Here is a 25,277-nt window from a genome sequence, read left to right on the forward strand (position 1 = left end):
GTGAATTTTAGGTCCCCATCTCACTTGATTAAATCTGTACTACAACTGAATCTGACACTAAGATGTACAGAGAAATCTGTTAAAAGAAATAATATGTTTCAGGTTTGCTTTTATTCTGCTTTCTCTTACCTTCAGAAGGACAACCTCATCTGACAGTCTACCAATAGAAAGTTCATGTTCCCAGTAAACCCAAACTTTACACAAGGCCATTGCTTCTCATGTCAGATGGTCATGTCATTCCTGAGCCACCACAAAAAGCCCGTAACATCTATTTATTACTTTGCTGAGCACCAGTCTGGAAGGTAAGTTTTAATTAATATTGATTTCTTTTGTGTACGCCATTTTCCAACTGCATGCATGTATGTCTGCTTTGTACAAAAAGAAATGTACTGTTACTGAAAAATCGATTTTTACTTTTTAATTGATATGTATCAGAGCATTGTTTGCGTATTTTAAAAAAAAAGCTTTTAACATTATTTTTCTCCATGACTACAACTCATAGGGCTGCAAAACCAACAAAAAAATAATTCATGTCCTTGCAACATTTCAGCTTCAAAGCAGTACTGCAATTTTGACACCATAAAATGAAAGTAAGCTTTTATCAGTATCTTTATAAAAGTAGTATATTTATTCTGTTAACTCTAAGTGAATAATACAAATAAGTTTTGGATGTAGCTATGCAGTGTGTTTCTTTTTACACTGTATTTCAGGCAGTTATGACAGGCCTTTTTGGTTGGAGAGCATGAGAGGAAAAAAATAAAACATGCAAGTAAACTTTTTAAATTTATTATAAAAATGTGGCAATGAAATAGTCATTCTCTGCATCACTTAAATTTCTGCCTTTTTTTAAAAAGAGCTGCCTGCTGTACTATGAATTGCACAATACGCTTCTTCAGTCGTCTGAAGCCAAAATTAGAATTTGAGATCATGTGTTTTTTCTTCTGTAACAAAATATTGAAACTAGTAAGCCTGTTCTTCAACTCCTGTACTCCACATGTTCTTGCATTGTAAAGAGTCCTCAGACATTAGGACAAAAAAGACTACAAAATACCGCAAGGCAAATGATTATTAGAAGAGTCAATTCCAGAAATAACATGCAACACCCAGTTAGAACTACAAGTTACTTTATTTCTCTATAAAGAACTGTATTCAGCACCTCAATTACCAAAAGAGAAATGGGCTGTTGCGGCTTTGTGAAGAAAGTAAGAGCAAGGTTTTTTTTCATAAAACACTGCGGTTTTATCATATAATTAATCTTCTTTAGAATTGCCACGGAACAGACTACTATTAAATTATTACTGTAAGTACCAATATTTGCAGATATCAAGACATAGTGGGGATTTTTGGTTGTTTTCTTGTTTAGTTGGCTTTAGGGTTTGTTTTTATTTGTTTGTAGTTTGTTGTTTGTTGTGTGTTCATTTGTTTTTTAATTTTCCAAGGATCAATTCACAAAGGTTTTCAAAGTAAATTCTAGAACCAAATCTTGCGTGTTAAACAGCTCTTAGCTGAGAAGACTGTTTTGGACTTGATGTAGTAAGTAGAATGTCACCTCTCCAATGAGGTAAGTTATGTAAAGACCGAAAAATAACAAGCATTACTCACCTAATGTTAAGGTAGGTAAGCATTTGCAGGTTTTTAATAGATTCTGGAATGGATTTAATGCAGTTGTGATACAAATTTAATGTTTCCAGTGGTGCAAACAGCCAGACATCAGGAGGAATTTCAGTAAACCTGTTCTTTGAAAGATCTAGAAGGAAAAGAAAAAGTCCTCTTAGTCAAAAAATTCCCTGAAGTGAGGGCTAAAAGTAGCCAGTTATTCTTGTCATGCTCTTAAAAACTAAAGTGTTGCAAGAACTGCAAAATAATTTGGTTTTACCAGATGCTACTGCATATAAATTAATACAAAAAAACCCCTTAAAATACTAAAAGATTGTTTGATATGCACTTATAACAGAAAATAGAAAAGCGACAGGAATTCAAAAATATATTACCACTACATAATCAAGAACATTTAAAATGCAACTGAATATCAATTATGGTTGTCCCTCATCTTTCAGTCTTCGTTCTGTGCAACTGTTGGGTTTTTCCCTCCAATTTTAGGCACAGCACTAAGTCAAGGTATAAACATAGTAAACATTATTTTCCTGTTTGACAGCTACATTAGAATTTAATTTCATTGTACAAAATATCTGCAATGCTAAAGCCAAGTTTGCAAAAGAAGAACTGAAGAACTACAAGTCTCATCTAAAAAATATTCTTTATCGCAAGCACAGTAACTGAGACATTCTCCAGTAACACATTTATAACTTAGGTAAAAAGATAAAGTCGTAAAAACCAATGCCAAATGCATTTTGCTATAAAATTAAGGATGCCATTTCGCCTAGCCTGAGAGCAGAAAGAGGAGATACCTTGGACAGGGGAAACATAATACTTAGAGTTATTTTGACAATGCATGACTGCATTATGCAAATCTGCATGCAGAAGATATGAAAACACACACTACAAAAATGCATACCATCCCCGACTATATGAAATCTTTAAAAAGGACAAGAAAATACAAATGAGATGCAACCCAAGAATCCTGGAAATTATCAGTTAACTACCAAAACCTGTGTCATAAACAGGCCACGAAAGTGTCTTGGAAGAAAGATATTTACTTGAGAACAACTGCCTACTTTTCTGAAAGTAACTCTGGTTCTCAACATGAGATATTTCAAAAGGATGTGGTTTCTCAGAAATGCTGAACAAACCCTTGTAACAAAGAAGGATACAGACCCCTTGCTATTTCAGGCTTTAGTTCTCATGTTTTAACACTTGCATAAAATAACTGTGTTTCTGCCTGGCTCCTACCACATTATCATTGGAACATACAGTTTGTTCTACACTAGAACCCAGAAGTCCTATTAAAATAGGAAACTGTACCCATTATTTGTCAATAATAAGATAAAAAATAAAAATAAAAAATAAAAAAGGTAAATAAAGAGTCGGAAGACAGTATGACTTCTCTTCCAAGAAATCTTCATTCATTCATTACAATACAGTATTAGAATAGCCCCAGGGGTTCAGATCTTTCTAAAGAGAAAGGCTCAAGTGTATATAGTTTTCCATAACATTCATATCTTATATGTAATTACAGCTTTTCAAGAACAAGTAATGCTATTTTTATCCAAACTGAAAAATTACTTCTACTCCAGAAATGTTTTCACAACAAGCAAAAATACTTATGAGTTATGCAATTCAGTTACCTTTTGAAGACTAATAACCCAATGTACAACTGAGAAAATATTGTAAGAAAAAAGGAGGAAGCTTCTGGAATAGAGTGTTCCTCTATAAAGAAGACAGACTTCATCTCTATCAATACAGAAGCGCATTGCTGGCACTTAAAAGGACAAGGGTTTTGTAAGGGTTAATAGATTGAAGCAGCAAGGAAAACTGCTAAATGCAGAACCGCAGATGATTTAAGATGACAACTTCTCTAGAAGTGAGATTATAAGAATTCTTTGCTTAACCAGCTTAGACTGGAAAACTCTAAGTTGGGGGTGTTAAGTGAAGACTAAATAGAAGACACTATCCATGACTGCTCATGAATCACAGGGTATTTCAATTCACTGTCTCTGCAGAGACAATAAAAGTGAGAAAAACACCATTACTAAGGTTAAGTTTAAAAGGGGAACTACAAAAATATGAAGAAGTTGTTTCCAGCTTTATTTATTTTTAGCAGAAAGAGTAAAGTCTACTGACTGCAAGATAATTACAATCCAATACACTGAAAGTTTGAAAGGAAAGAATTTTAGGAAATCAGTCAGAGTTTGCAGGGGAAGCTTTTAGAAGTAAGAAGGTATCTTGTATAAATTTAAGCCATGATCAAAAGGAAAAACAAAAAGCTCAAGCTGTCAGGTTACAGTGCACAGTAAGGTAGCCAAACAGCATTAACATCATGTTTGCCTTGTTTTTGCACTTTTCCCTAAGCATTCATTACTGCTTGCTATCAGAGGCATGCTGCTAGGACAGACCGGCTTTATTTGATCCAGCACAATCATTTTTATATTCATACTTTGCGTGCACTACATGTTGAATTCGAAATACAAGACTTGGTTGGAAAAATTTACACTTGAACCTCATTTTGATATTACGAGATTTTTCATAAAAAAGTATGCTGATCCACAAGATTGGTGTTGGGTTTTTGTTTCCTCAAAGTGTTTCAAAATTGTATTCAGAAACTAGATTGAAAATAATACAACCACCCATCCCTCTGCAAAACCCAGATCTGCTCTCCTAACTCATAATACTGACAGATTTTCCTAGCCAGTTTTTCTAGTAACGCTTTAGCAGAGTCTAAGCACATCTAAGCACAACAGTAACTCTATAATTAGCCCTACAGAAGTCAATGAATGTATAAAATTAACAGCGTTCAGACCTGATATTATTAAAGATAAACTTTTAGCAGATCTACACAAATGTGAGATCAACACTTAAAACATGGGTAAAATTTATTATTCTGTCAGACACAAGATAATTCTGAAAAAGAAAAAAAGAAAAAGTAGTGTCTAACACTGCAGAAACACCTGCATATGGTGATTCCAGGAGGAGACATTCTCCCACGGCCACAAAACACTCAGTCACCTTACAATTCAAATTCCGCAATTGTTAAAATTTACATTGCACAACGACAGCATTTTAAAAAAACCCCCTCCATTTAATTATATTTCACACAGCGATTATTAATTCACTTGGACAGGCCAGTAGTACTCAAGAAACACAGTCAGGCAAATGTTCTGACTCAGTGTAACACTCAACACCTTATGACTGCCTGTCCTACCAACTATTCTGTTACACAAACATCCCGTCTTTCTTTCTCTCCCATCTCAAAGAGAAAGCCAAGTCTCCTTCCTTCAGGAGGGTCGTATAAAGAGAAGACTATCAGATTTGCACTCTATCTGATGGAGTTCCAAGAGTGATATCAGCAACACAGACAAGACTAAGGTTTTACTAGTGTGTCACCTTCTCTCACGAGTAAGGACACTAGACTTCAAACACCTTTAACTTCACAATCAACCATGGTAAATGATAAATGATGGGCCTTGTATGTACCACAGCATTCAAGGAACAACAGACAGAATATAAAATTTTTAAAAATAAGTTCCGCTGCACAAAGCTATTCCAGATGCTGAAATGTCAAAATAATTAAAATGAATCAGTCAGTAAATGTATACATTTCCCTGTCTCCCTAAGGAGAAGTAAGGAAAGTTAAATCCAAGCTGCCAAGCATTAAGATTAACCATAAAGCAAAGGTGCATGCATAAAATATAGCTAAATTAGTAAAAAAACAACCCCACACACCACAACAGTAACAAGAAAACAAACCAACATGCAAGTCAGACTACAATAAAGTCTAATACCTTAAGCTCCTACAAGCATGAGTTGCCTACCTTTTATTAGGAATGAAGATTCCAGTATAGGATACAAAGAAAAGTATGAATCCAAAGCTAAGAACAGGTCAGCTTGGCCACAACAGTCCAACACTTCACCTACACTATGCCCACCAGGGACCCCGGCACGCTGGCGTTAACTTCCAGAGCCCCGCAATGTTATTATAGAGCTTTAATACATGTAGTAGAGGGAATTTCTCACCTGCAGCAGATGAACAACCACCAATGCTGCAGAATTAGAGTCACAGAAACTCAAAGCTAAACCGAAAAAGACCCTCCAAATCTCTCAGTTGGAGTGTTGTTATCGTTCATGACTGTGGCGCACAAGTAATTCCTCTGCAGCTGCGATGTTCATTAGCTCTCATCCTGTTTTATGTTGTACTAGCACAGTTTGCACAGCCATACCATGAAAAAGTGCTACTTTTGTCCTCAGGAGAATGTTCCAAGCCTGTACATCCCCCATTCAGGTACATTTATAATGCCAGAAAACCTGATTTTTCACATTATCATTAGTCTTGCCATCCTCTTTAGTGGGAACAATTAAATGCAGATGCTCAGAAATTTTATTAAAAAGAAACATTAATAAGTTAACACTAAACTTGAGTTATCTGAAAAAAATCATCCTTCATTTTACTACTCAGTATCAAGTTTCTAAAGATCCTAAAGAGCTGCTAACATCTTAAACCATTTAGAAAATAAACCCACTTGTATTACATTTTCCTCCTTCCTTGTTTTAGCAATCCTGCATAGTCATTTATTAGCAAATTGAAGCTGCCAGTTTCTGTTGTGAGATTTCAGTAATGAATATCTACATAATATAAGAATATGGTTGGTCTTTAGTGTAATCACTAAGAATATCCTTGTTTTCTATCATGTTTTAATCTTCAGAAGAGTCACGTAAGTACTCTATACAAGACATGATCATTCTATGACTGTGGGAAATCGATTCATGAGTCAGCAGGTATTCAAAGGTACTATTTGAATTTACTGATCTTAAGCTGAAGTCTATTAGCCAAATATAAAAGTGACAAATGATATATGTAAAAAACAAAACAAAACAGTATGTTTCAAAGTGCACTAAGGCTTGAGGTTCCTTGCCCAGTCTGTTGAGAAATTAAAAAAGGAAATACGAGATCTCGCTTTTGTTACCAACCATAGAATTGCCACTTTGTAGTTACACAAACAATGAAGTTGGTTTGTTCCTATGTTTTCTTCAGTCAGTAAAATATGAAATTAACTGAGGCTTCCAGAAAACACATTTCACAGAGAGGGTGAAATATCACTGGAAATGCTCAAAATTCAACTGAACAAGGCCCTGAGCAACCTGCTCTAACTGGACCTGTTCTGATGACCTACAAAGATCTCTTTCAACCTATGTAATTACAGGATATAAAATTGTAGTTTGCTTGTATTACAGGCATATAATCACCTTGGAATTGTCTGGGTATTTCAAATACTAGTTCCTTATGATGGTAAAGATGAAAATTAAAGATACATTGAAAAAGGCAAGTGTGCCTAAATATGTATCTGCTTCCTATAAAGGGTCTTAACTTCGCCAGCCATGAATTTTGATGGCAGCTTTAATGAAACAAATCTTCATTTGGAACTTCCAAACACTGAGTTATACAAGAGGAAAAAAACCCCAAACCAACCAAACAAAAAAAACCCCCAAACAAACAAAAAAAAAAACCCCAAAACACACACAAACCACAAACAACACACCACACCAAAAATTCCCACAAAACATCAGTTACATTAAAAACAAAGCAACCCCAAAACCTGTGTCTCCTGTACCCAGTTTGCCAAAAGAAAGTGAACACACTACAGTCTGTTTTAAGCATCTTGCTCCTATGCTGTTATCTAGTATAGGGGAAAACCAAACCAAACCACACCACCACCAAAAAAAACCCCACCAAACAAACAAAAAAACCCCACACATAACAAAACTACAGCAGAAGCTGAAAGCTAGATTTGGTGGGAGGAAGAGAGACTATTCAAGATGTTTTCTTCTCATAGATTCTGATCACAAGTCCTTTGCATAAGCTACCTAACACTTTCCATTACCACTGAAACAGAACCGGGTTCCTCAAACTACTGATTCATCCTGATTGTCAGGAATCTCAGGAGAAAGGAGCTCTTAAGCTTCCCAAGCTTACTTCAAAAGGGATCTCCTCCAGCGTGTCTCCACCTCCCTCAAACACCACACATCCTACTTGCAGGTTCAGAGTTCAAATCTTAATGTTAATCATAAAAATCACAGAATCATAGAATACCAGGTTGGAAGGGACAAGAGACCTCAAGGATTATCTAGTCCAACCTTTCATGGCAAAAGCACAATCTAGACAAGATGGCCCAGCACCCTGTCCAGCTGAATCTTAAAAACATCCAACAGTGTGGAATCCACCACTTCCTTAGGGACATCATTCCAATGGCTGATTGTTCTGGTCAGAAGGACTTACTTTTGAAACTGTATGATTAGAATTTTCACATTTAAATAAACCTAAGTGATGTTAGCAGAATTTCATCTCTACTTCATGACAAATATTGCAGCAGCTTATGACAAAAAAAAATTGGAAGTCTTACACACACTTTGCATTTTCAGCAATGTTGCATGTGTAGCTACTTCTGGTTCTGTGTTTCCAGTGTTGCTTCCTATTTACCTGAGGCACAATTTTGTGAGGATTTCACTTTCACATACTTCTCTAGCTTTAATGTATTGTATTTAATTAGTAACATAGCTGAGATCCATCCAGTCATATTATTCAATTCTTGATTTTTTGAAAATGGCAACTCAAGTCAAAGGCACAAAACAGTGCTAGGAACAGAGAATATAAAGTTATTTCATTGCATACCCATATCTTGATACTCCATGCAGTTCCTAGCTTATCTCAAAAAAGATACAGTATAACATATACGAAGAGTATATGCACATGCATGAGAATCTTTCAGTATAAGAGGAGATTATACAGAACCGGTTTCATCAGTCTGGAATAGACAACTGGGTATACAATCTATTTTCATTATTTTCCTCAAAAATATGGGCCTGCAAAGGAAGTTATCAAGTAACGGTTTGGTTTTTTTTTTTAAAAAAAAAAGCTTTTAATAGAGAATCCTGGGCTAGATACACCTTTTGTATCAATACAGTCGCATCCAATTTATATATTAGATCATTATAAATATACTATATATTACAAAAATATTTATCTGTATTTTTTCTGATTATATATTATATAATGCTACACATAACCATGATCAGAGAGACTGCACGTAAGTAAGGAACAGTACCTCTTCCCAAGCACCTACTATGCCAGAAAATTTATCCTGGGAGACAAAGATAAGAACCCTTTGCAAGTGATGTGACAGTACTTTGGCAGTAAGGGAAAGAATAGTGAGAAGTTTCTGAAACTGCAAGGAGAAAGAGCACTGATACAGAGTTGCAGCTTTCATGCAGTCACAAAATTGCAACATACTGGGATGAGAAACTCAGGACTCCTGAGCAAGTCCAGAAAAGGTATAAAGAGCACATTTCCTTGCCACCAATGTGACCAATGTTTAATAGCTAGAGATGAAAAAACCTTCCAGGAAATGAATTACTTTGGCCATATTAACAGCTTCCAGTGCATGTTTAATCATTTATTCAGTCTTCCAACGCATGCGATGTCTCCTTATACATTACTAGACTGAAACACAGGGTACTAGATTGTGCTAATGTGAGTGACCACGTTTTGCTTAGCAATATGCTGTAAAATATTTTAGCACAAGGCTGCTCCATATCAGAGAGAAGCTAACCATCTTTTCATGTTGCTTCTCACTTTCATACTCCTCTGTTTGTGCTGCTTCTTTGAGGTGTTTTTAAAAAAAAAAAAAACCAGAAAAAACCACTCCCAAGACTGTAGGTGGCTACAAGCGACTTTTACTTTTCTTAACTGACAGAGCACAGAATAGCTTCTATTTTTTTGAAACAGATATTACAAAGACATATTACAAAGTGGCGTTTGAGTTGTAAATCCAACAACTGAAGAGCTAGGAAATACCTGCTTTATGGTTATCCATGTCAGTAATTTAGTTATGTACGCCGCCTGTGTGGTTGAAGTGACAAATGAAGAAATCATACATGATTAAAGTTTCTCATGAGGCACAGAGAGAAGATTGTACAGGCAACGAGAAACTGTATTTTACATATTCTGAGATCTTGGTTTTTCAAACTAAGCAGCACTACTAAAGAGAAAATACTTAAAAAAAATACATATATTCTTATTACTTTTGGGACATAAAAAAAAGTATCGCACCAGATTAAACCACAGTTCTTCCACATGAAATACATGTTTCTGTAACTGGAACAGACTAACAGTTTTCTCTTACAGACTTTTACTATGGGGTGGGAAAGATTGAAATCCAGCATATTGACTTTGAAATCAAGGTAGGCTTGAGGAACCCACTACTCCAGCCCATCCTCACTGAACCTAGTCACCTAGTCTACACTGGACACATCTACATTGAACATGTCTAGTTTGGCGGTTCAGTTCAAGCAATTCCTGTTTTTCATGTAAATTGTCTCCACTCACCACATGTTCATTCCGGCACATGAGGTTTTTCCTGAAAGTTGTGCTCAAAAACTAAACCAGAAGCTCTGATCTAAAGGTTGGAACAACTGGAGGGCCTGTTGGTGCTGACCTACTGCACATCAACGCAGGAATGAAACCAACAGATGAATTCAGGGAATTCCTCACCATGTTACCACATGAGATGGATCCAAGCGTTTCCAAAACAAGGCATCACACTGCTCCAACTCTTGAATTGATGTGTTCGGTTATTTTAGCATAGTATGATTAAAATGAAAACTAAAGATCACCAAGAGGAAGGAATCATTTACTCCTCAAATTGGCATATGAAGGGGTGAATTGGCACACCAACGGGCTATATGGTCAAAAGGACTTTACATATATGTCAAGGATTATCTTTCCACTTCCAAAAGTGCCTTGTCACCACAAATCTTTTGTAGTTTGAAATTATAAGCAGCAAATCCCACAGGAAGCTTTTTTGTTTCCCTAAACAACACAGCACTTTTAAGAATTTTAGTCTAGACTAAAATTCTTAAACACAGCTTATTACCAGAAAGAGCGAAACATGTTTACCTGACCAGTCAGCAAGACTTACGAACCTTGTGTATTACAGCACAGGGCATCTTCCACTGATGTTGGCTATTACTTATTGGTTTAATTATGTCAATTTCTTTGTTTTTCAAATTTTAAAATTCCAAGTTTCGGTTTCAAATTATTTTAAGTCTTTCACAGAAAAGTAAGACAAGGGAAAGTAATCATCATTCGTAAATGAAGGAAAGTCCGGGTTTGTTGAGGTTTACCTTAAATGTACACAGAACTCCCAAGTAAAGCTTCTTATGTTAGTCTCTGTATGCTCAGATATAGACATCCAAGGCCTTTGCCCTGAAGAGCTTACAATCTAAATAGACATGAGGCAGAGACAAAAGGCTACAACCAATCAACTGTAACCAGCGTTTAGTATATTACCTACCTTTTGTGCAGATAAAACTGCTCAACACTGGCTAAACTAAGCAGAAACATTTTTAAAGTAAGCTAGACTTGTGGAAGACAAAGAACACTGGAAAACAAGGTGGGTGAAGTCAGAGTGAAGTGTAAAAAACTCTTAAGAAAATAGATAAACTAACGGTCCATGAGCACAGAACAAACAGGGTCTATCAACAACTACAGCATGTTCTCTTGAGACACAATGGCCACTGCTGTAGCAACTTCAGCATCTGTTCTTATTTGCTGGTGCCTCCTGCTGACTCTGTCCTACTCATGCCAGACCTCATGGCAGCATTTAAGAATGGCTGTAGCCACTTTTATTAGCTTAAAAAATAAGTATGTAATAGCACCTATTACTGCATGTAATGATTTGAAGTGAACACTTCCATAAACCTTTTAGTTCTAGGTAAGTCCTTAATAAATCAAGTACCTGTCCACTACACACTGGTTCCACCTATTGAACCAATGGTAAAGTGACAAATTGAAGTAGATGTTTGTTTTAATACACAGATGGTCAGGGATTTGCTCATGGTGTGGTTACATCTGCTGGTCAGCGGCCCATGAACAGCCCTGAGATGCAGGGCTCCTTCAAGCCTTGGAACTACAAAAAACTTTTATTGGGAAATCATACACAGACACTTGGGAACACATTAGTGATAATCACGTCTGCCAAGGAACAAAATATTTTAGTTCTGTAACACAGAATAAGACTTTTTTTCCTCTTGCCTGAAGTGCTATGCCTTCTCCAGATCTGTCAGACCTGGCAGCAGATTCTCCTAGCAAGCAGCAAACAATCCCAGGTCAGTTGGAAGAATAATGAAAATCAGACTGCTAGACAGCCACAGAAAAGCAGCAAATTCAGAAGTCTCTCCACACTGTTATGTAGAACTTTTACCATTAAAAAGATCTCACGAGGATCTTCACATTTTCTGTGGAATTCTAGCCTTCAGTCTTGATTCAGTTACCTTTTGCTAGGGAAATGTTTCAGCATTAAATGCCAGCTTTGCCAGTAAAATGAACATATACTTTTGCATCAGCTCCGACAAAGCTTCACAAGTCAAATGAGAAGATACTTTTCAAAAACAAACAAACAATCTGAAAAAGCAAAAGCTAGTCCATTTTTCTTCTTGCACAAGGTTTAGCAATACAATTCATTATCTAAATACACTTGTTCTCTCTTCAAATAATACGTAACAAACCAGAAATATGTACAACATACCATTCTTTAGATCAATTGAAAGCAGGAATATCCCATAGGTTAAATCTTTTTTGTATTCCAAGGCACAAAAATAGTCAACGTGACTGCAAATTTAGTTTTGATGGAGAATACAAAAAATAAAAAAATTTACACATTGTACATTTCTTGAAGGTCAGTATTTCTGATATTAACATGGATTTTCTTTTAAGATTAAGATATTAGTGGTATTCTTTCTAATGCAATCCTTTTATGCAGGTCAACTAATAATGAATTGTTTTAACTTCAGCTCACTGAACTGAGAATTTTCCTATCTTGTCTATATTACCAAGTATGCTTAACAAGTATCCTTACCACTGGCCTTCAGCAAGGAAGACTCAGACAATACACACAACTCATTTTCCCTTATCCCAAGCACTAGATAGGGTAACAAACCACTGTGGGGAATTTCCACAATTACTTGCTTATAAACAGTGTCACTTCCACATTTTGCATCTGATTTATTTCTAAGCATAAACACTACCCTCTCCCATCCAAAACATATAATCGCAGTTTCTCTTTTCATCCAAATCTGAGGACGTCAGTACTGAGTACCACGTTTTTCAACAATTGATTGCTAGAACGCAATCTAGATTTGTGATATACATCATATATAATTGTTATTTTCTTAAATTGGAAACTGCATTTGGTGTTGCTATTTACTTGCCATCACTTTAATCAACATTGGTGCAACCAACAAAAATAACTTCATTCAGACAGAAAAATATAATGGTTTGGAAGTGTGTATTGTAAAGGCAGAAGATTACTATAAATATTCTTATGCAATTCACACTCAATATTAAGCTGTAGGTTTTGTTTTTAATCCATAATCACATGAATGACTATATATCTTAGAAGGGCCAGAAATATGACGTTAAAAAAAAAAAGTCGCACAGTAATGCTAGGCAATAGTATGGTAAACAACAAGCACATCTCCTCCCATGCCCTCCCCTCAGCAGACACAGGCAGGAATCACAATGTGGGAACTCTGCCTGTGGTGCCAAGATTGTCATCGGCCATGACAGGAGGGCTCATCCTGAAGTCATATTGGGAATGCACCCATGTTATTCCTCAGCTATATAAGAAGGTAGCAGGTGGTGAGAAAGCAGAAATTGCAGTTAATATATTTACAGGCAATCATTCACCTACTTATTATTGCTTAAAGGTTACCTCAAATTAAAAATTGGGAATCAAGTTCGTTGTGATAAAGTCATAAACAAGTACACCTGATGGCACCACTATATTTATCCAGAGCAAATAAATTGTTTCTTGAGCAGTCAGTCTAGTAACTTCCATATTTACTAAACTGATGTTATAAGAAGTGCTCACAAAAAAGGGGGGAAATTGCTAAAGGCACAGGTTGACTTAGTTCAGCATGGCAATATAGCACAGGAACCTATCTTTAAAAAAACAAAACTGAAAACACACAACTCTTCAGCTAAGCAGACGGTGATTACATTGATGTGATATACCCAATTACTTAACTGCCAGGGGGCCTAATGTTGCTCACACAGTGAGAAGCAAAATTAGAATGTTAATAAAATGATTGGGATATTCAATATACCTCAATACACCTCTTGATATCTCATGAACTGCAATTGTTTTTTCAGAAGTTCATTTAACAGCAGCACAAGATCTGTTTTAAGAGCCAGAAAACAAATTCAGGGAAATACTAAAATAAGGGGGTTTTGGCCAAACAGTTGCAATGACAATTCATGGTTAAAAAGATACGACAAATATAAGGTCAGAGCTAAACATCCAGATATTGTCACTATGCTTTTAGCTCAGCAATAATTTTTGTCATATAATTTAAGATGCCAAAAATGTGCTACAATATTTGCAAATTATGTACTGGCAAGTGATTACATAAGTTAGATGTAAAACATGGCCAGACCTCAAATAAAAAAAAATCCCAGGGTATTTTTGATAAACCAACAGCAGTTGTGCTTTAACGTATGCATATCTGAACCTGACTGTGAACTGTAATGGTTTTCTTTCTGTTGCTGATTTTATTGACAGAATATTGTGGATTTACAGTAGCACTGTAGATCCTACAGTGATATGGTTTGTGGAAAGAAGTCATTTACATCCAGACTTAAGAGGCTGGGGTTTTTTAAATGTTTGTTTCAAGTACGACAGAACTGAATTTCAGAGAGTCACTGACTTGGAACATAAAGTGAAACACAATAAAGATTTTTTGACCCAATCCCCCATCTTCCAGGCTTTAGTCTAAATCTATAACCATATTCATGGGTATCTTTTAAAATGAAACAGTGGTAACTGCTACAAAAACGCCAATAAGCAAATGACCATTGCCTCTGAGGCAGTTGCTGATCCTCCATCGAGCTCTTTGCCACACTGATACTAGGTAAAGGATGTCCATGATTCACCAGAATACCATTTACCATAAAAATTCTACAGATTACGTCAAAATAAAGACTACAAATCTTTTGTTTACAAGCATATTTTGAAAGACATCTAAAATTTGTATTTCACAGGATTAATTTGTAAATCAGTGCCTCTTAAATCAAGATGGTTACAAGATGGTACTTGCATAGACCTCCATCTACTATTTAAGTCAGGTTTTTTAGAGCAGCAAGCAATATGTCTATTTTTATCAGAGACTGCCCTTAAACATTTTCACACAATCTTTCGTGATGAAAATTCAATCCTGATGGTAGTGACTGGGCTCTACTACGTCCTAAAAGATTAAGACAAGATCACTGCACACAGTTTTTACTCAAATATGTTGAGATTAAAAATAAAAACAATCAGAAAAATTAAACCCAAAATGCAATTAGTAATAATTAGAAAACATAAAATATGGATCCTTGATGCACCTGCTTCTGGATGCAGAAAGAGTCTTTTTAATAATAGATTGCCTATATACAATGCTTCTTTTTTAACACTTCAGCTACTGAATATTTATACACAGAAGTGACCTATGTTGCTGAATAAATTTTTATGCTACTACAAAGGAAAAGAGCTATTATTTCATGGAACCTATTTTTATTTTAATCTTGTGCTTCCATTATGAAATAACTAACACATTTTCACCTGTCACTGTTCTGCAGTGCACATAGGGATGCATCATATGTGTCAAGGAAAAAAATCTAATAACCCACAAATCATTAGCAGGCTTGGTACTGGATACAGAAATCGGATTTCAAAAAATCAGTCCTTCACAAATTCTACACCCTACACAACCTAACACATCACAGAAGAATGAGTACATCGGTATTATCGAATCCTCTGCACAAATGCAGCCCACAACAAAGAGCAACAGAATGAGTATTTGATAGACCGGGAGTACAGGATTGTCAGAGATGGATAAGGTACCACAATGGGCAGTCTCGTATTCAAAACAATAACCCAGCTATTCATAATCCATGGGGAAAGAAAAGCCCCCAAACAAACAAACAAAAAACCCCCATAGAATTAATTCACCCAAACAACATTTTGAAAAGCCACTACTACTTGTGAACAAAAGATGCTAGACCTCTCATTAATATTTTGTTCTAACACATTACTCCAAATGATCAATTTTCAGCAACTACTCCAGCAGCAAATAAATACAGAAGTACATCAGAGATGAGTCAGAATATAACGAATGTCAAACGTAGTTTTGTTTTCTAGGAACTGTACAGAAAAATGTCTCCAAGTTTGCTTCACTAAAAGCCTGGGTAAATCCAGGCTCACACTCATGATATCTAAGCATTTCCCAACACGGTGAATACATTAAGCTCAGACATGCACACTGCACACACATCCCTTGCACCCGCGCTTGTAACCATCCTCCTGCTGCGCTGCGAAGAAGGACTGACCAGAACACCCCAGGTAACAAAGCTTCACTGCAAGGGATTTGACACCCTTGAAGGTACAAACCAACCACAGCATGGAGCTCTTATTCCCCAGAGCGCGAACTAAATACATAGCTCCCCTCATCTTGCACACCCTCTTCCAGGCACCGTGTGCACGCACACAAATCACAGAATCATAAAATTGCAAGTCCTCATCCTTATGACACGTACAGACAGACACACAGAACGCAACGCCTAATTCCCTGGGAATGTCCCCCTCCCACCCTTGCACGCACACAGAAAGCGCAACCTTTCCCTCGCTGCACACACACAGACTGGAACCTCTGTCCTCGCTGCACGCAGGCAGCCCCGCTCCCCCCGCAAGCACACACGGCGCCCCTCCCCACGGCAGACACACACAGAGCACAATAACCCTCCCGCTGCACACACGCACATGCACACACGGCCGAGGGTTCAGCCGGGGCCCCTCTCCCCGCACAGCCCTGCCTGGGCACACACAGCGGCAGCTCCCCGCGCAGCCGTACGTTGCTGGGGTACCCTCGCCCCCCACCTCCTCGGGCACACCGCAGGAGCACCCCTACCTTTGCACGCACAGAAGAAACCAGGTACCCCCAATGCACAGCCCGCCAGCACGGACCCGCAGAGCAGGAACGCTCCCCACGGAAGCATACACGGCAAAAGCAACCCTTCCAATGCACGCAGAGGGGGAGCACCCCCCACTGCACACCCCAGATCCTCCAGCATCCCGTACCACTGCATGAAGGGGGAGCCCCCTCATTGTCCCATGTCTCCCCCCAAAACCAAAACAAACCGTGGAGCCTTCTCACTACTCCCCCTTGCCCTCACGCGGCGAGGGGCCCTGCTCCTCCCCACTGCCACCACAGCAGCCCACAGACACACTCCAAGAGCCCCACGGCCTCCACTGCGGGGGCTCCTTAGTGCTTCTCCCCATTGCCACCACACCAGCCCCCCGCTACATCTTGCCCATTGCCACCGCAGCACGTGTCCTCCACTGCTCCCCCCAAGTGCCACCACAGCGGATGCCCCTGCTGCACCCTCCCCGTTGTCCCCACCGGGCACCCCTCGGGCCCCCAATGCCACCCGAACAGGCTGCTCCCACACCATCCCCACCAACTGCCCCCACAGCCCGCACCCCGCTACGCCCACCCTGGGCCACCACAGGAGACCCCTTCACTGCATCCCCACCGCAGCAGGGCCCTCGCACCGCCCCACTGCCAACACAGGGCCCCTTTCCCATTGCTCGCCACCAACTGCCACCGCAGCGGGGACACCCCCCACAGCCCTGCCAGCCGGGACCCCATCCGCCCCGCACTAACCCCGCAGCCGGGCCCCCTCAGCAGAAGGCCCTGTCACCCCTCACAGCCAGAGCCCCGCTACCTGCTTGCGTGGTGTCGCTGAGGTCGTAGCCGCTGCCGGGGAAGTCGCGCAGCTTCCTCCCGCTGAGGCAGAGGATGCCCGAGCTGCCCGCCTCCTCCAGGGCCCGGTCCAGGCTGCGCACCGTGGGTGGCTGCGGCAGAGTGGCCGCGCCCCAGTGCGGCCCGGCCGAGAAGGAGAGAGTGAGGTGAGCAGGGATCCCCAGCCCCCCCGCTCCGTTGCCGTTGCCGCCGCCGTTGCCGCCGCCACCGCCCCCCTGCCCGGCCGCCATCTTCGCGCGGCGCAGACCAGCCCCACAATAACAACAACCGGGGCCGCCACTGCGCAGGCGCCACCAAACCCGCAAGGGGCGGAGGGGGGGCCGCGGGAGTAGGCGGGGCCCCCCCCGCTGGCGGAGGGGGCGTGGCTCCTGCGCGCCCCTCGGCCGCTCTCACCAATCCACGGCGGCGTGGAGCGAAGGGGGCGTGGTTCCGCTGCTCCCCAGTGGCCTTCCTCACCAATGGGGTGTGGCTCCCCGAGGGGATGCTCGCCAATGAGGGGCGGGGTGGGTCGTGGCACGCGGGCCGCGCGTGGGCGCTCCGTGGGGTGCGTGCCGCCGCCGGCGGGGCTGCGGCGGGAGCTGCGGCGGGAGCGGGCCCGGGACGTGCCCGGGACGTGCCCGGGACGTGCCGCCATGGCGAGCAGGGCCTGCCGGGGAGCCTGCCAGCGGGGTGCCGCTTGCAGCCGGGTGCCGCTTGCAGCCGGGCCGGGAGCGGGCGGGGGTCAGTGTGTTTCGGGAGAACGCAGCTGCTGGAGGGCGATGCAGGGCACCCGCAAAACAGAGGCGACGTTCATTTGACACAGAAAACCACAGCGCCGGTGAAACGGCATCACTTCCCGGGAGCGGGGCAGCCTCGCCTGCCGGAGGCATGGTAAATAGGCTGTTTTCACTCTAGTCAGCTGTTGGGCAACGTTCAGGTTTACTGTTGTATCTATGGCGACGTAGATTATCGATTGTTTCACAGGTTAAAAACTCTCCTAAGCCAGATGCATCAGAGCATCACCTCTGTTGAAAGCTAGTAACGAGTAGTGCCTGTCAATAACTGCAGATCCTCATTAGTGGCATAAAAACAAAAACAAGAAAACAACAACAAACAAACAACTCCCCAAACAAACAAGCAAAACCCCCTGAAACAAACAAACAAACTAAACCAGGAATCTCCCATAGCAGAACAAAGGGGAATAGGAGTAAGGTTGTCACCCTAAAATGGTTTAAGAGACATTCACAAAAGCCTCAAAGATGCTAGTGCTCTTGACTCAGAATGTGAAAGCGGAGTGGTGAAACACAAATCAGAAGGTGGCTGCAATGTCCAAGGCCCTGTCATCTTAATGAAATGCTACACAATTGCTGGAATACTGTATGGATGAATAATTATCTTTATTACTATGTAATCTGTACTTGTTAGGTGCTGCATATTTATCTGTCAAAAAAGACTCTGGAGCCATAATTAGGAAATGCTAAGGAAAGACTCGTAGAACCACATTTTAATGCAATTGCTGTGGGTTTGATAAGCAAAATCTGCTTTTATTCTTTGATCCTCCTGAAGGCCTTTAAATGGGCATTTTTTTTTTTTGCATGCATGTATCATGACTAATTTGGAGATCTAAGGGAAATTCCTTCTATAAGCAGTACGGAAGAGACTAGCCTTCAGTCAGCAATATGTCAGCGAGCGACAGCTGAGCCATTATTAGTCAAAAGAGGAACAGCTCTGTAATATTCTGTGGGTGATATCTGGGCAAAATTCAATAGAACCAAATTAGTCAGGATCAGTAAGAAGGTACAGAAGAGTGAAGGGTTTAATCCTTTGGTGCAGTATTGTATGGACTTTGGGATCACTGTGTCATTGCAAATAGATTGGCTTTCCGACAAAAGAGGCCTATGTGCAAAATGCATGTGTTGTGGGGGAAGGGCTCCCATTGTCACCTGCAAATATTGTGGCTGTCTGCTTCATTTAACCTTAGCTGTGGATACTTTTGTGGGCTGCAGGATTAAAGCTTACAGATGAATATCTACCAATCAGCCTGCCTGGGACAGAGCCTCTGCTCTTGCCCTGAAAAAGCTAATTGTTCCCTGGATTCACAGCAGGAAAATCAGACAAACCTGCATAAACACTGCCGACTACTGCCCTGGGCTGGGTTTCCAGCCAGAGAGGGTGGAGGTTGGATAAACTCACAGACTGATGTTGGGCCAAGTGTGTACAATGATTTTGCCTGCAGATGTGGAGCCGGAGGTACAGTGGCTCTGCAGCTGGCAGGAGTGAAGCAGAGCAGCAGCCAGGACCAGCTCGGGTAACTTACTAAATGTTAGACATAGTTGCTCTGAGTTTACAAAGCAGACGGCTTGGCACAGGGCCAGCTCAGAGATGCAGCTTTGCTACCCTCCCTGTAAACCACATCCCACAGCCACTTGCTATTTAGAGCCGAACTGATCTCTGTGATGTTAGACAGAGAAAGCGGTTCAGCTCGCTTTGTAAGAAATAGGTCTGACAAATTATCAGCGGACTCAAAACTCCGTTTAGTCACGCTGGAGTTTTCACGTATGAGGAGCCTTTTTATCTTTAACAAACTACTCACTCTGTCTGCAAGTGTTCCTACTGAGAAGCAAACCAAACACTCCTAGTCTGCTCAGGCACACGTTCACGTCTTCAAATGCATTAAAATGTTCAATACAATAGGCTAGAAGCAATGTCTGAGAGTTTTTCTAACAGCTAACCAAAAACCCTTGATTTGCAAAGTGCCTTGAACAAATTGCTGCTTACTCAGGCAAAAAACCTTGGGAATTGATCGCACATTTCTATGTTATAGCTACATGCAGATTTACCTGTGGAGGTCATTTATCACCTCAAATAGCTGCACAATCAGAACAGATGTCTGGAATGCTAAAGCCTAATTTATTTTGTTTATACTGTATTTCACAGCCTTTCAACAGTTTTTTATCCCCATGCCCCCCACTGCCATCTCTTTTTGATTTCACAAGCAGAACCAGAGTCACTAGTCTAGTAGCAGAAGTCTTCTAAAACCAACCTTCTTTTCATAATAAGTAGTAAGTCATAGCTGTGCCATCCCTCAGTTTCTTGTATAAAACAGAGATGATAACATTCTCTTATTTATTAAAGCAGTTAAGATAAGTACAGGAAGAGGTGGAAACATTCCGATGCAATGAGACTGTGCGAGACAAACGTATTTTCCTGCTGACATGCCACAGACAGAGTCTGTTTCAGGAGTCTGAAAACCACTGAAAATCCCCCACTTCCATGACAAGCTTCCACTTCGAAAATCTTTGTGGTTACCCACATCCGCTGTAGATGAGATAAGAACTCATAAAGATATGACATCAACAGACTTTAAGAGGTAGCATTAATGCCTAGAGGAATGAGATCTAGATAAGGCTTTGATCTATCTAACTTTCAACAGGGACTGAAAGATGTGGTTACTCACAAGTCTTGCAATGATATAGTCCTTGGCATGGTTAGCCCAAGTGGTGCTCAGAGCACGTGCAAGAGCTATGTGTCCATCCTGCTGCTCTGCCTGTGCTGCTCCCACACCTCTTCTCACCCCTGCTCAGCAGCATCGCTCACAGCTCCATACTTCCCCAGAGTGCTGCCTTCTGGAGAGGGCCAAACAGGTTCATCTGTACCGGAAATGTCGGTATAAAATTGATTACAAGAGTAGGGAAAGCAAGAGTGGAGTCCCTTATCTCTCCTGAGTACACTGCAGGCTGTGTCCCAGGTCAGATCAGTGCATGTGATAAGAACATCAAAGCTCAGTAACAAAGCCCAGATGCTGCCTGGGGTGTCATGCAGTGAAATGCTCCCTCAACACCTCCACCCGACTTGCAGACTTCTGCCAGGCAATGCAAGGTCTGGGCATCTGAGGCCAAGCAACAGGGATTGCTGAAAGCAGAGACACCTCTGAAGCGTTCAGTGTCCCGAGTTCAATACTTGAGCTGAATACAAAGCAGATCTTTGTCAGTCTAGATTGCCATTTGCTGTGGGAAACAAAATCCTCCTGAGATGTCAGCACTGACCTTTTTTGTGTCCTTTAGAGACTTTCTTACTTTAAGCAATTAAACACCAGAGCTTTCATAATGTTCTTACTATGCTTCTTTATGAGTAGCCTCAGTACTCCTACATATGTGAAGTACTGAGATAACACATTCACTGTTACTTCAGCACTCAAATGGTTCTTGTGCCTTCTCCTCGATTACTCTTCAATTCCTTCTCACTAACTTTGCCTATCAGTGCATGCTTTATTCCTAACTGATACTGCTTTTCTTCTTCAAGAAGAACTGCAAGTGTCCACAGCCTCACACAGGGAGTTAAAATAATCTCCAAATAACCAGGTTCAAGATTCATACTAAAATGACATCACGTGGCCCGCTTTGAAAGCCAAGCGAGCAAACTGTACATTCCTAGTTAGGTCAGAAGGCAAATGCCACACTGTCCACACTAAAGCGTAGTGATTTATCTGAAATACCATCTTGAAAGAGCTAGAAATAGCTCGAAATGCTCCAAGATCTGATGCTTGAATAGAAAAGAAGCAAGCAGGATTCTGTCTAGCTGCTTTGGTGAGCCATATCTGTTCTTAAAACTCTTTTTGTACAGATGACAATAAGGCAGCAGATCCATTAATGAGAAGGTTCCTGGTACCTTTTCCATTGGGAGCATCTGATTAATTGTGCAGCTAGCAATGCTTCATCGAGCACCAGAAAATACATTTCTGATGGCAGGGGGGAAGGTGTCCTCTGCCCTCGAAGATGTAATTTCAAGTACCACTTATTCCAGTTACATGCACTGGAAAGACCTCCTCATGGTGCTGCAGAGGCTTTTATCCTTAACAGATCATTCTAGTGTGATTCTAACAGGATTTTCCCTTTTATGCTATTTTGAATACCTTGTTTGCCATGCAGTCTCGTACTTGCCTTGCTTGTTTCTTGGTAAAATTAAAAATGTAACCCTTTCAATGAAGTCTTAGTTTAATATTGAGAGACCTCGAGAAGCACCATGAGCCAAAACTACTCCTCCAGTGCAATCACAAGCACAGGAGTGTGGTGTATCTGTGTATCTCAGTTGACTGGGATGTAGCTAGGCTGATACAGATTGTGCTGAAGCTACCAACTCCCCTGTCATCCTGCACATCTGTGTGCTGAGTCCAAGCTTGTGCCATTGCAATTATCTTTTATCAACTACGCCATGCATTTCACAAGCCAGATCTCTGATACACAAAAGACAGTCTAAGATAAGGAGTAACTGTTATCACCTTGTCCTGGATAACTGCACACAGGATGACCAATTGTATTTGGCTTCAATACAAATGTCAAATCACCCTGCAGACCTCCAGATCTAGGGATGCATTTTTATGGGATGACTTTAAGGATGCTCTGCACAGTCCAGAGGTATAGCTAATGGATATTGTCAGAGTAGTTTTGCATCTGGAAGGCTGAGATCTCAATTTTAATGAACATACAGAGAGATTAAAAGAACAACAACCCTTCTCTAAATATCTTGCAGTCTTATAGTATACAGGCTGCATCTGCTAGATGCATAAGAAGCAAATAATGGAATTTGTCATTAACTGTTAACAAGAAGTGGTTGACCTGTCAGTGAACAGTTATTTTCACTGAGCAGAATGCATTGATATACGCACCTCAGCCACTTTATTGCATCCAGACAGACGTTCTGCATAAAAACTGAAGCTTTGTTATAACTGTAGCTCACATTCTGGGAATGGGTGATGTAGAGAAATATTGGTGTAATCTGGACTTTTCTCAAAAAGCCTGAATGGTTTTGTTCTCTTCCATCTTCTCCAGAAGATGATTTACAAGTAGTAATATATGGCTAGAAGGCCATGTTCAGCATCTAACAATAAAGCATAAGCTCTTTGGTGGTGGCGCACCAATTTCGGAGCAAGTTAACAAAGCTGTACTGCTTCCGGTGTTCCTCATTAAGAGCTAAGAATAATGCTCCTGTAGTTCTCCCCAGTTATAAGACCTAAACACCCCCCCTTGTGGGCAAAATACAAAACACTGCAAAAGTGATCTGACTTTTGGCCCATTGAGATAAGCAATTGTTTATGCTTTGAGCAATTCTGATACAGAATGGAATACTTCCATACCCACAGATACAAATGTATGCATTCAGATGCTAAACATTTCCTTGACACATATTCCTACAGCCACTCAGGCTTAATTGCCAAGAAAAAACATTTATTTGCAACCGTGTCATTTAGTTTTGGGTCCATTTCACTGAAAGTGAACAGTCATATTTTTTGTTACTTTGTATTAAATAACTGTGATACGAGGTACCCCTGGGAACAACAGAGAAAGTGGTCAGCATTAGTTTTAAGAGACATATTTCTATATCATGACATAAGATTTATTACAACAACAAATCATCACAAGTTATTTAACATGCAGAAAATTCACTAAATCTACTAAGAGACTGAGAAAACATTTCAGATAACACAAGTGTCTGAATGCTGGCATGCGTTCCCTTCTCCCACTGACTTCTATTTTTATTTGTTTTTAGCTAAAAGTCTTCTAGGGTTCCTTGGGGTTTGATCATATTACAAGAAGAGTATCTGATAAATTGAAAGGCCCAGCACCCCAAAATAACACTTGCTCTTTATGAAAAAGTTCATCATGTATGTGCCCTCCTGGGAAGGGATACCTGGCACTTTTTGCAGAGGAGCCCCAGTTTTCTTTGAGGTCTCAGCTTGATAGCTCATTGCCACAGTATCATTTAGTCAATGCAAACCATTTCTACTGAAATCAAAACAATTTTTTTTTTTTTTTAATAATCCTACTTTAACTTTTATAAAGTCACATTACTGACATTCTTAGGATGCAGAGTCAAGTCTGTCTGCCTGACATCTGCAGCCCTTTCCGGTGCAGGAGAATTGTGCTTTAGAGGAGATTTTGCCTCTTGAGGCCTTTTCACCAACTCCAGTATGTGTCACCTACATTGTTAATGTGAGAAATTACCCACAACTGACTTAATGGTAGCGCTTAGACATACTAAGTAAACAGGACACTTGCCAAGGCTTTAAGAGGTCACAGACTGGCAGTTGTGTGATAAGAGTGCATATCAGCTTGTACTTCCCAGATGCAGAAGTACGGTTTGTAAAGGTTTTATCACTGCTGTCAAAGCTATGCTCTTAGAGAAAAACAGATAATCAAATCTCTCACCTGGTGAAGTGAAATTTGCTGCAAAAGCTGTGTGGTAGCTCAATAAAGAAAACCGTCATTTGAAAATACCTACTATTTTGGAAGATCATATTTCAAACTCTGCCTTTGTCTTGTCTCAAATGTTTGTTTCACTAAACATGATCACATGGAAACAGTGTTGGAAATCTCTCATCTATTCCAGATTTTCTGAAGATACAAATACACATGATTTTGCAGAAAGCCACAAAACCTTTCAATACACTGTCCTCACAGCAGGACCAACTCCAGCTTCTTTCCAGTGTGGAAACCTGGGTCATTCAAGACCCTGCTGTGCCCAAAGAGGACTCCAGACCCTCCTGCAGGGTCCTGGCAGATGCTGCTTCACAGCCAGCTCCAGGACACCTCCCAGAGCCCTTCTCCAACACCCTCATCGGGTGCTAGAAAATGACACTGCTATGGACCTCCTCTCTCTGTCCATTGCTGAAGGCCTGGCTTACGTGGACACTTCCAGCCTTTTACAAGCAGTCACAGCTTCCCTGGCTGCTCCAACTAAATTGCTGGAAAATGTTAATGATTCCCTTTGAAGAAAAGCTCTTGGGCTAGGGGCAGCAGCACCCCCAGAAAACCTTGCACATCACAGAAAATTGC

The 25,277-nt window shown here is 40.5% G+C and overlaps 1 protein-coding gene across 1 annotated transcript in view; it reads right to left on the minus strand.

The window, feature by feature from the left end:
* The window catches only part of LRCH2 (leucine rich repeats and calponin homology domain containing 2), a 43,054-nt gene extending 25,358 nt beyond the window's left edge, over nucleotides 1-17,696 (minus strand). The window contains exons 1-2 of the mRNA XM_065643374.1: nucleotides 17,429-17,696; nucleotides 1,603-1,747 (exon numbers count right to left, since the gene is read on the minus strand). Of these exons, the coding sequence (XP_065499446.1) occupies nucleotides 1,603-1,747; nucleotides 17,429-17,696 (413 nt within the window). The remainder of the gene's footprint in view (nucleotides 1-1,602; nucleotides 1,748-17,428) is intronic.
* Nucleotides 17,697-25,277: the final 7,581 nt, after the last annotated feature.

The sequence above is a fragment of the Caloenas nicobarica genome, chromosome 12, assembly GCF_036013445.1.
Source record: "Caloenas nicobarica isolate bCalNic1 chromosome 12, bCalNic1.hap1, whole genome shotgun sequence".
In the NCBI taxonomy this organism is placed as follows: Eukaryota; Metazoa; Chordata; class Aves; order Columbiformes; family Columbidae; genus Caloenas; species Caloenas nicobarica.